The sequence below is a fragment of the Neolamprologus brichardi genome, chromosome 7 (genome assembly GCF_056152115.1).
Source record: "Neolamprologus brichardi isolate AB-2024 chromosome 7, ASM5615211v1, whole genome shotgun sequence".
Lineage (NCBI taxonomy): Eukaryota > Metazoa > Chordata > Actinopteri > Cichliformes > Cichlidae > Neolamprologus > Neolamprologus brichardi.
In genome coordinates, this window is record NC_142110.1 from 46,424,513 (window position 1) to 46,437,426 (window position 12,914).

The 12,914-nt window shown below is 37.2% G+C and overlaps 1 protein-coding gene and 1 pseudogene across 1 annotated transcript; one reads left to right on the forward strand and one right to left on the reverse strand.

Moving 5' to 3' along the window:
- The first annotated feature begins 975 nt into the window (after window positions 1-975).
- LOC148102185 (ATP-dependent RNA helicase DDX54-like) lies at window positions 976-12,236 on the forward strand (annotated as a pseudogene).
- LOC148102186 (uncharacterized) lies at window positions 4,060-6,244 on the reverse strand. Its single transcript, XM_087844481.1, has one exon. The coding sequence runs from the start codon at window positions 5,801-5,803 to the stop codon at window positions 4,499-4,501; it is 1,305 nt and encodes a 434-aa protein (XP_087700607.1). The 5' UTR covers window positions 5,804-6,244; the 3' UTR covers window positions 4,060-4,498.
- Window positions 12,237-12,914: the final 678 nt, after the last annotated feature.

The window sequence follows — 12,914 nt, forward strand, 5'->3', positions numbered from 1 at the left end:
GAGGCAACGAGTTTCCTTAATTTTTTTGAGTTCTGGGAACTAACAAGGCCGTACAGTGTACTCAAAATGAGTAAGTTGCCCTAACTTGGTCATCTTACGTAAACTTGATCCAATTTTCTTGAGATCTGGGAACAAATGAGCTTGTACAGAGTACGCAAAATAAATAAGTTATCCTAATTTAGTCATTTTTAGCTAAGCTCACTGCTGGCTCCCGCCCTTGGCTCACACACCTGTTGGCGATCAGCTGATTTCCCGACTACTATTTGAGGCTGGGCCACAGATCTTCTCATCGCTGGATGATTGTGCTACTAACGTTAGTCTCTCTTCCCAGCTCCCGTGGTCTTGTACCTTTACGCCCTACCTTTGTGACTTGGGAGTGATTTTTTCCCTTTCTTGTTCCAGTTTACCTTCCCGGACCTGTGACCTCCCAGCTGTAGGAACGTGTGTGAGTTGGATGTGAGGACGTGAGCGAGCGTGAGAGAGAGAGCCTTCCCCTAATCCCTTGGAACCCTGGATTTTTCCCCGTCACTGTATATATTATCGCACTGGTGTGTAAATAAACAGTGCTCTGAGACGTCAACCTGTTCTGCGCTTGAGTTCCTACTTTCAGATTGTGACAACTGTATTGGGCACGTTCACTTAACCAACAAAAATAACAAACCAACAAAATAAGAAATATAATTAATGTTTTATAAAAAGAAACAATGACCAAGCCATTAGTTACTTTATATGCCTACAATATCCACATTTTTGTTAATAAAATTGGAAATGTAAGATATTACTAGATAAATTTACAAAAGAAATTTTAACTTGATGGGGATTTTAGTATCTGCTTTTTCTCTAATATTTATTGTATTTTTTTTTTTTTTTTACATTAAGTCGATTGATTAAAGAAAGGTTTATATATTTGTTTTAATCTTCGGGGGTTATATTCATAACTAATAGTATGTAGCAGACTTGATCATATTCTAGAAAATGAACCGTAGATGTATTTACGGATATTATTATTCATTGTGTCTGTATATTTACATGTATATGCACAATAACCATGTACACGCTGTGGAATTTATCTTGTCTGTTCAACTCACAATCAGCACATCACAGATATAATGGGGCATAAAGGCCATTCATGCACTTACATATATATATATATATATATATATATATATATATATATATATATATATATATATATATATATATATATATATATATATATATATGTGTGTGTGTGTGTGTATGTATGTGTGTATATACACGTGTATATACACGTGTATATATACAGAGATCAATTTCTTTTTTCTGTAGACATTTATCTAATAAATTAACCCTCCACGGTGTAGATTCTCAAAGTTTTTCTGGCTTATTTTCTCATCATAAAGCATATTCATTCAACTTAGCTTCCATATTTTTTAGCATCTAAAGGCAAATAATCCTAATTATATTCACACCGGTGTATACAAACTTTTTTCTCAGGCCTGACAGAGCCTGTACTGATTCGTTTGGATGTGGATTCCAAGCTCAGTGATCAGATCAAGGTAAAAAGGCAGAATTTGCTTTTGTTTTATTTACCTTTTGTTTAATCTGAGAAATTAGGTGGAAGGTTTTGCATTATTTATTACAACCTCAGTACAGGATTATTGCATCTACTCTACATGCTAACTTATGTTAAATCAGCTACTGTGTCAGTGTCTTGGTCTTTCTACTTGTTGCTCTGTCTTCAGACACTTGCGATTCAAAAATTTGTATTCTTCTCCCAGAAATGTTGAATGATTTAAATGTAAAGCCCAAAGCAAAAGTCCTCACAGTCACCTGATGTTTCCATGGCTTTGAGCATGTTTTCATTTCTTCTAACTTTGATCAGCTGTCATTCTTCCACCTGCGTGTGGATGACAAGCCGGCTCTGCTGCTCCACCTCCTGAGGAACGTAGTGAAGCCTCAGGAACAGACAGTGGTCTTTGCTGCCACCAAACACCATGTGGAGTACCTAAAGGAGGTAAGATAACAGTGTAGCCTAAATTTGTGAGAATGTTAAATATTGTTTTAAAAACTAGAGCTTTAGTTGACTTCTTCTTTTTTTCTCCTGATGTCCAGCTGCTGTCGTCAGAAGGTTTAGAGTGTGCCTACATCTACAGTGCCCTTGATCAGACTGCCAGGAAGATCAACATTGGGAAATTTGTGCATCGGAAAGCCATGGTGCTTCTGGTGACTGATGTTGCTGCTCGTGGTATAGACATCCCCCTGCTGGATAATGTCATCAATTACAACTTCCCCTCCAAGGCCAAACTTTTCTTGCACAGAGTTGGTGAGCAGCTGTATGCAGAAGGAACAAAGTGATTCAGCTTGTTTAATTTGAAATGATTAGGCCAGCATTACGTGTATTTTCCCCCTGTCTTTTCCCATTGGGGCGTGTGGGACGAGCGGGCCAAAGTGGCACAGCCTATAGTCTGATTTGTCCTGATGAAATGCCTTATGTCTACGACCTCCACCTCTTCCTAGGGTGACCAGTTCAGTTTGCTTCACCTGAACAAACACAAGGTAGACTCTACTGCATGCCTGTCAGGTCTTAAAGTGACAGATGAACTGTTTAACTGATGTGCTACACATTTGAGGTTGCTAATAAACTTTATTTAGCACTGTCACTGTATTGAAATGTCTGCATTTCTTTTCGTACTCCAGATTCAGAAGGTGTGTTTGGCCGAGTCCCTCAGAGGATCTTGGATGATGAAAGTGCTCATCTGATCACGTCTCACGAAAACTCCCTGGACCTGCAAAATCTGCTCCGTGTCTCAGAGAACGCCTAAAAGCAGTACCTCAAGTCACGGCCAAACCCCTCGCCGGAGTCCATCAGACGGGTTAAAAACACAGATCTGTCCAGCATGGGTGTCCATCCAGTACTTGGTAAGTTCAAAGGAGGATAAACTATAAAAAGAAGAGAGAAATTATGAAGATAATCAAAAGGAGTAGTGAGGAACTGATGGCAGTTAGGTAAGACAATTTGATTTGTTTCAGGGTGTGGTCTGGAAAAAATGGAACTGGAGTGCCTTCAAATAGTCGATGCCATCAAGAGCTACAAATCCAAAGCGGTGAGTTTGATGCAGACACATCACAGCGCTGCATTTTCTGGTAAAAAGTGTTCTAGTAAGCAAAGAAACATATAATTCTCTCCTGAAATAGACCATCTTCGAAATCAACTCCAGTAGTAAAACACCAGCCAGTGAGGTGATGCGGGCCAAACGCTCTAAAGACACTCGGCTAGTGGACAAATTCAGCAAGCAGAGAGAAGACCGAGCTGCAGAAAGCAGGCTGCAGCAGCCAACCAACCCCACCACTACTGCTGACTGTGACATCACAGAAAAGGATGAGAGTGATTTAAATGTAAGCATGGGTGAAGTATTGCTTCTTTCTTTCTTCCCTGGATCATTGTAGTTGCAGGTTTACATCAGTTTCATTAAGGATTAAGAACACATGGAACTCCAGTAAATCATAAATTAAAATGTGGATATTACCTGTCCACAGATTCATGGTGACGTATCTGCTCTTTTAACTGTTTGGTGACTTCGCTTTGTTTGGCGATTGTAGAAATGGTTTACATGAGATTATAGCTGAGATTCAGAGGTTTCTGCAGCACTTATATTTCTGACCTCTTGTTATAACCGATTAAATGCGATCTCCTCCCTTTTGCCCCCATTTTTGGTGGTGTGGGTGCAAATGATCAGGCATGACATTCTCAAAATAAATCAGATAAGATACTGCAAATAATTATTTCTGCATTTGTGCGATTGAAATGAATTGAAAATGTGTATGCAATGATACAGTTTTAAAGATTTGGCCTAAATAATTTTTCGAGTGAATGAGCCTAAACATGATGACCTAACCAGTGACACCGTGTCACCTGTGACACACACACACACACACACGTATGATTTTGCCGGTTTCAGCTGAAACAATTTCAGTGTTTCAAACCATGTTCCAGGATTTTTCCTTCACCATTTATGAGGTTTCAAGAAGAAGATAAACGACAGATATGAATGTTTGAAAAAGTTATAGATTAAAAGATTAGATGAAAAATACTCAAAGGATAAATTCAATTGTTTATTGTTTTATAAATAAGTTGAAAAAGAAAAAGTTAAACAAGTAAATAACGAAACAAGGTAAAATGAAGTAAGAACAAAAAGTTAACAAGTAAATAAAGAAACAAGGTAAAATGAAGTAAGAACAAAAAGTTAACAAGTAAATAATGAAACAAGGTAAAATGAAGTAAGAACAAAAAGTTAACAAGTAAATAATGAAACAAGGTAAAATGAAGTAAGAACAAAAAGTTAACAAGTAAATAATGAAACAAGGTAAAATGAAGTAAGAACAAAAAGTTAACAAGTAAATAATGAAACAAGGTAGAGGAGAGAAAACCCCAACAATCCCCTCTGAGCACGCACTAGGCGACAGTGGGGAGGAAAAACTGCCTTTAAACGGGCAGAAACCTCCGGCAGAACCAGGCTCAGGAGGGGACAGTCAACTGCCGGGACTGGTTGGGGAGGTGAACAGAGGTGGAGCAAGACGAGGCTACACCAGGTGAGGAAGCAGTAGAGTCTCTCCTCCAGGGCCAGCGGAAACGTTTGTTCTCCTTTTTCATGCAGTTTTCTACAAGAACTTTTTTTTCCAGGATGAGGGTTCTCAACTCATCAATGGTTTCTGCATTTTGTATCTCAAGCTTCTTGCATGTTTTCTCCACCTCTTCCAGTGTTGCTCGTTTTTCTTCAAGCTTTTCCTTGAGCTCTTTGGATGTTGCCTCCTGCATTATCTTGTCCTTGTGCATGTGTGCGTTTCTCTGTTGTACTTCTTTGTACATGTCTTGTAGCTCCTCATTTCTTCTGTGGATATCTTGGAGCGTACGCTGCAGGTCGTCATGTATGTTGTCTTGTTCCTGCTTTTGCACCTGCATTTCAGTGTGTTTGCGCTTCAAGTTGTTGTATTCCAACAATATCCCCTTAGTGAGCTCGGAGTTGTTTCTCGCCATTTGAGCCATCCTTTTCTGCATGTGTGAGCATTGTTTGTCCAGTTTTTCTTTTTCCCCTTCTAGTTGACTTGTTTTGTCCTTCAGTTCACTACAAAACTGTTGCAGTTTTAGATTTTTACCCTCAAAGTCTTCGACAATACGTTTCTCTTCTTTCAATCTGTCTTGCTGTTGCTCTTTGTCTTGAAGAAGGTCTTTATTTTGGTGCAGTGTATCATCCAACTTTATTTTCAGCATCCTGTATTTTTCCTCCGTGACTTTGAGTTTGTGCTCCATGTCTCTTTGCTTTTTCTCCTGTTCTTCCTTCTGTTGGAGGATTTCTTTATTTTTTTTCACAGCTTCATCGAAGTTTGTTTGGAGCAGCCGATTCTTTTGGTCCATATATTGGAGATCCCATTCTGTCTTCTCAACAGTAGCTTTGCTGTCTTTAAGCTGGTTGGACATCTCCTTTAGTTCCGCGCTCTTTTGCTTGTTTTCCTTAATTAGGAAGACAATCTGCTCTCGTGCTTGTCCAAACTTGATTCCCCAGCCCTCATTAATAATTGTTATGTCGGGCTGGCGTTGTTGTCTTTCTTCCAGGTTCTTATTTTGCGCTTCCATCTGTCTACACTTCTCCTGCAGTTGAAGTTTCTCTTCTTCAATCTGTTGAATTTTATTCTGGAGATGGTAGTTTTCCTTCTTACTGTCATGTAATGCCCTTTGGACGGCTAAGAGGTCATTTGGCCGGCCACGACAGGAAGGAGAAGCGGCGTAATCTTTTTGCCTTGGTTGGTGTCTTGTTGGATACATGTTGAAGGTTGTAAACGACAACTCTGAAAAGTTTTCCAAAAGTTTCTGTGGTGAACGTGTGAAGGCTGCAAACACAAATGCTGCGAAGACACGAACTACAAATTGCTGTTTCTCACCCCTGTTTAAGGACAAACTTCAAAGGATCAAAGTGTAGTGACATCATAACTCCGTGAGCCAATGAGATTGTCATGTGACATTTTGGAATGGGGATATTTTTTTTTAAACCGTTTTCAAGTTTAACTTAATATTTGACTGTTTCTTAACTGACCTGTTTAGCTGATTAAGAAATGAATTGCCACGAGCATCTCTAATGTACGGTGGCCCCTAGAGACAAAGCACGTACAAACCCCAACGCACATGCAAATTCCAAAACACAACGAAAGTGCTCCAGGACGCTAGGGGCAGTGTTGAGCTTGATTTGCAAAATAAACGGCAAGTTTGTCTGTATGGGACGGTCTAGTCTCTGTCGCGCTTCCCAGGTTGCCTAGCAACCATGATACTAAAAGCTGGAAACATGTCATACAACTTTGTTTGACAGAAATGAAGGAAAACACATTTTGTTCATTTGTTTGTTTGTTTCTACAAGAGCTTTGTGTGATTTGATAAGTATCTGAGGCTGAGACCACAGGACAGTAAAACATGATTTTTGGGCTTCATTTCTGTACTGAACAGTCATTTAAGATTAGTTAGTAAATAACAATTAGCTAATGTTGTTCATGAGACTAAAGTTATATCACTTTGGTAATGTAAATATAACATGGCCAATATTATAGTTATTATATTAATCATTATTAGCTATTACAAGAGTGAACATGAACTCTGTGTCAAATACTGAGCTTCAGTACAGATTCAAGTTGCAGTTATTTATATGTCTTATCACCTTAAATCTTCACTCAAAGACAAGTATCTTTGACAGTGCATATATAGGTGTATCATATATAAGAGACAAATGTTGTTCCTTCAGTATGTTGGCATTACTAAATTTGGCTCATTGCTTACATACATGTGTAAAAAGAAATTGTATGAGCTGTGATAACTGTTTCTGATAAAATGAAGAGTAGACTGATATATTGAATATTCCTTTATTGGGTGAGAAAATCAGACCATGTCATAACTGCTTTAAGTCATACAGAATAGATATCAGAGCCTTAAACAGGCTGACTTCTGCTAAATGGGTCAAACTGGGCAGAAAGTCTACAAACACATAACATCCTTATAGAATATGATGTAACACTGTAGATCAACTTACCTCAGAATATATAAAGCATATAAACAATTACAGCAATATGATGCAACAAACACAGCAGCGCTACTAATCCAAAATACTCAGAGCTTCATAGAACTGAAACAAACATTTATTTTTAGCTCCATTCAGCTGCTGATACATACTTTAGGTTTCTGAATATTAAACTTGTTTCTGCCTTTCATAGTGTGTAACTTGAAGGCCCTGAGTACTTTCTCCCACACTGCAAACACTGGAATGATAAAATTATTTGAACATTACCTAATAAGACTGATTTAGGACAGACAATTAGTTATGTTAAACTTTCCTAGCAGTCCTTCACAAACAGGGAACAGTCTGTCTATTCTCTCCATCTGTCAGCTGCTGCTGGCTCTTCCTCCTCCTCTTCCTCACACACTGCTGAGTTTGTCCTGGTGGATCATCAGGGGTGCAAAGCCTCACAGATGATATGCAGCAGTGGGTCCCTCAGTCTGTCCTCACTCTGGACACTTGCAGTCGTCACACATGGAAATCAAATGTGTGATAAGCTGCAGGATTCAAACACAAGTGTAACTTATAAATACATGTTCATACTTTTATTACACAATCAGAGAGAAAGAAAAAGAGAGAGAGTGCAGGACAGACAGACAGGTGACAGTCTCAGGTGTTTACACTGCTACAAAACAGCACAAAAGAAGGAGGATTGTGTTATTACGAGTGCTAAACAAGAAGAGTTCCCAGATGGTAAAGTGGACACATGTGTGACTCCTGTGATTAAAGCACGTTCAAACACACGTTAAAGTCCGTTTGGCTGGACACCACCGAACAGAGGCAGCAATATAACATAGCTAACATTAACAGTGCAGTGAATTCTGCTTGTGCTGTGATATTCAGGACTGCAAACCGAGCAGCATCACTAACTTTCAGCTTGTTGTGTTTGTGGATATATGACTTACTTTAATTATCCATAAAATCATCACATTCTCTGTAAGATTAAAATCAACTATTGAACGGCGTATATTTTGAAGTAAAGGCTTTAAAACCAAGTTAGTACAAACATCGCTAATGTCACATAACTTTCCCGACATGTGGCCAACAGTAATGTTTTAATGTTCTTCATTATAAAAACATTTGCGCATAAATAAGTGACATAATATTCAGTACTTACTTCTGAAAGTTTACTCTTCGGCGGCTCCGCTTCCGCCGTTTTTTTCGGCAAAATTATCCACACCACAGCCGCCCTATGAAATCTGGGATATGTTGGGCCATGAAGGCTACACCAACCCATCCTTAAAATTCAGGGAAATTAAGGACGCATTTGAGGGCCGCATTTTGAGCAGCCTTTGAATTGGGACAGCCTTCGTGGTGTCGCTGTGATGTAATCGGCCTTAAAATGTGGCCTTTAAGGCTGCAAACCCCAATCCAACAACTAAGGAATTTTCGTGGAAAAATAGATCTGGCTCTTTACAGTCTCGTATTGATTATTGGCTAATTTCTGATCCTTTATCCGAATATGTTTCTACATCAAAAATGTTGCCAACACCATTGACAGATCATAAAACAATTTTTTTGGAGATATGTTTGTATGCCAGTAAACCGTCTAAAAGAGTGAATGCTTATTGGAAATTAAATAATTCTCTTTTACTCAATGATTCTTTGGTAAAGGAAATTAAAACAAAAATAGATGAGTATTGGAACAAGGCATGTATTGAAAATGCTTTTTGTAAAAATTGGGAGCTTATGAAATTTGAATTGAGGTCTCTTTTAATGAAAAGGGGAGCTGAAACAGTTAAAAATAGAAAAAAAGAAGAGTCAGAAATAATTTCTGAAATTATCACTTTGTCTAGATCACCTGATAATTTATCTGAAGATAACCGGAACAGACTTCAAATTCTACAATTAAAATTAGATAATATATATATTTACAAGGCAAAAGGTGCCTTTGTGCGGTCAAGAAGGAAATGGCTTGAAGAGGGAGAACAAAACTCTAGCTATTTTTTCAAATTAGAAAAACACCATAATGCTTTTGCCAGCATGACTAAACTTTGTTCAGATGGAGTCATCACACAAGACCCTCAAGTGATTTCCAAGACTTGTGAACTTTTCTATAAAAATTTATATAAATCTAATCTTTCTACAGAAGCCATGGATAAATTCTATAATTCCTTAGGTAATATTAAAAAAATTAGTGACAATAATAAAACTATGTGTGATGCCCCCATCACAATACTAGACATTGAAGGTGCTATTAAGAAAATGAAACTTAATAAGAGTCCAGGGAATGACGGTTTGACTTCTGAACTTTACAAATTATTTTCAAAGGACTTATCACGCTTTTTACATAAAGTATATATTGAAAGCATTGATAATGAAAAACTCCCTCCTTCTTTGACTCAGGGGCTAATTACTTTGATTTCGAAACCTCAAAAAGACACCCTTTTGATAGAAAATTGGAGACCCATTTCACTGCTGAATAACGATTATAAAATAATTGCTATGTGTTTGGCTAAAAAGTTAAAATGTGCACTTAATGATATCATTGATGAAACACAGTCTGGTTTTATGACTGGCAGACACATAACTAACAACATAAGACTGGTAATTGATATTTTAGATCATTCAGATTTAATCACAGATAATAGTTTCATTCTTTTTTTGGATTTTTATAAAGCTTTCGACTCCATTGAACATGAATTCATGTTCAGAGCACTTGATATTTTTGGTTTTGGAAATATCTTTAAAAAATCAATTCAAACCTTATATACAGATGCAAATAGCTCAATCAAATTCCCTTTGGGTACAACGAAAAGATTTGATATCAACCGTGGGATCCGGCAAGGTTGTCCAATTTCTGCATATCTTTTCCTTCTTCCTATGCAGTTACTCTCTATTCATTTTAAAAACAGCAGTGTAGTGGGTCTCTCTATTGCTGGCAGAGCATTATCTATTAACTAGCAATATACTCTCACAACTTTTCTCCCCATAAATATCTCATTTGGAACAATCAGGATATTAAATTTAAGAACAAATCAATATATATTCAGAAATGGGTTGATAGAAATATTTTACTTGTGAGTCAATTACTGAATGATAATGGTCAATTATTTTCTTATAAGGAATTTTTGTCTGTTTATGATTTTCCTGTCACTCCAAGAGAATATGCTGTACTTTTTGATGCGATACCAGATGGAGTGAGAAGGTTATTGGTGTCTGCTCCTAAGGGTAGAAATTGTATTATTCCAGAACTAAATCCCGGAAGCATATACATCGGTAACATCTGTCCTTTATTGAGTAATAAAGCCACAAATCAATGTATTAGACAAATCATTCAAAGAGATATTGTTTCCAAACCTGCAGCTGTATTTTACTGGAGCAATATTTACAATGATATAGACTGGAAAAACACTTGGATTCTATCAAGGAAATTTATTATTACTAATAAGATAAGAGAAGTTACTCTTAAGTTGATCCATAGATGTTATCCGGTAAAGACATATCTGGTTAAATTTAAAAAAAATATTGATACTCTTTGTACTTTTTGCAGCAATGCAGAGGAAACAATATGTCATTTATTTTGGGAATGCACTTATACACATGTATTTTGGATTGATCTAAATAATTTTATAAACACCAAAATTGATTCCTCATGTAAACTGAAGTTTCAACATATTCTATTTGGACTCTCACATACCGATAAAATAAATCCAGGGAAAAAATATATTATTAATCTTCTGATTATTTTTGCCAAATTTCACATACATTGTACAAAATTTTCTCAACAGCGTCCAAACATATTTGCTTTTAAAGCCTTGTTTTCCATTTATCTGGAGAATCTTAAGAACAGTACTAACTCCAAAGCATGTAAAACACTAGAGCTGTGTCAAATGTATAATTTCACTTGACTTACGTGTTGTTTATTTATACCTTGAGCACTTCCCTTTTTCTTTTTTTTCAGTTATTTTGTTTATCTGTTTTCTTCTAAAGTATACCTTTTTGTTTATGTACTTGTATACGTAACTTGTTCAAGACACTGCAAGCTGTGGAATTTTTCATACCCTTTCTATATTCTACATTACTATGTATGTTTGTTGTTCAATTGTCTAAATAAATGATGGGAGAAAAAAAAAAAAAAAAAGGCTGCAAACCCCAAATCCGGTCATTGGTACTTCCTGGCTTGTGTAGTTACTAGGAAACAAAAGCTCAACACTGCCCCTAGCGTCCTGGAGCACTTCCGTTGTGTTTTGGAATTTGCATGTGCTTTGGGGTTTGCAAGTGTTTTGGAGTTTGCAAGTGTTTTGGAGTTTGCATGTGTTTTGGAGTTTGCATGTGTTTTGGAGTTTGCATGTGTTTTGGAGTTTGTACGTGCTTGGTCTCTAGGGGCCATATAACAGACAACAGAAAAAAACAGTTTTTTTTCTAAGTAATAGAGGTATAATACATTTTTTAATTTTTTTTTTAAAAATAATCCTACTTTTTATAAGAGGGAACATTATTTAAAGAATATGTATTTAATTGAAAAACTCTCTATTCATCTAAAGGCTATAACAAAAAAGGTGAGCTTCCTGCTCAAAAATGAAATGACCAAAATAAATGGAGCATTTCTCTGCAATTACAAACTCTGTGTAAACAATCTTGGTTTCAAAATAAGGCTAATGCTTGTCAGATGTCTTCACAGGTGTAAATATTACTGAAGATGTTACTATGTCAAAGTCTCACAACTGTCTTATGTTTATTTATATAGGCAAGACCTACTTTTCACTTTTTAGCTTTGCTATATGTTCTTGAGTGTATTAGCAGCACGAACATGTACTAGTGTCAATAATAATAGTACGGTGGATTAGAAAACCTGCTCACAAGTTGAATAAACACCCAGGATTGTTTCATCATTTTCATTCAAAACCAATATTTGAGTCAAAATGAGAAAGTTGTTTATGCTGTCTGATGAAGAAGAAGCAAAATAAAGTGCAGTTTTGATGTAGATGATGTTGTATACAAACTAGAAGAGGAAGATAGTAGGATCTCTGTGTCATGTTTTGTCACTTTGTACCATGTAATTCTTTCTATTTCCACCAGGGGGTGTTTTCAGAGGTGGTAGGTGGTAAAAGAAGAGGTCAGCAGGAAGATGGCGAAGAGCGACCAAAGACCAAGAAAAAGAGGCAGTCAGGCAAAGATGAAGAGTATTATATCCTTCCGGGGGAGATAGTCACTTAAGTCATATCCTCTAAGGTGGGCAGAAGAGCCTGGTGTCTCCTGGTGCGCTGTTCTTCCATGCTTTTATTACAGGGATCAATCCGTCTGGAAGGACCACTTGTTATAGTGGACGCCCTGGACCACTATCTCTGAAACGGGATTTGGTACTGTTCCCTGGTAATAATGTCCGGTCAGAGACGGGGAATGATGTCAGAGTGGAAGAACTTTATTTGCCACGAGCCCACATCGAACACACACTCTCGCTGGCAAGTAAGGATGTGGTTCTGTAATTAATACAAATAAGAAATAACATAAACATCTCTCTTGTCTAGCATTTCTCATACTTCAGTATTACAGAGAACACCATACCAGATTACAAAGGGGCAGATCCTGATACCAGAAACAGAGCTTAGAGTAATAACATAACAGGATGGCATAAACACAGAATCATAATCAATTTAGGTCAATTCCTTCATTTGTGAGTCAACACCACCCTCTAGTGGACACAATTGCTCACTCAAAGGCCGCCATGTGTATGCAGGCTTTCTGAACAAGAACGGATTTGTATGCTAACTTAGTTACTCCATCAGGTAAAATCTTTGGGAACATTAACTCTCCACAATAACTGAAGCAACTTAGAAATGAGGAATATCCTGTGGAGCCAGGCTACTATTTACTTATTCCTACAACATAGCTGCT

Coding starts and splice junctions, on each gene's coding strand:
- LOC148102186 (XM_087844481.1), bottom strand. CDS start 5,803: ATGTATCCAACAAGACACCAACCAAGGCAAAAAGATTACGCCGCTTCT.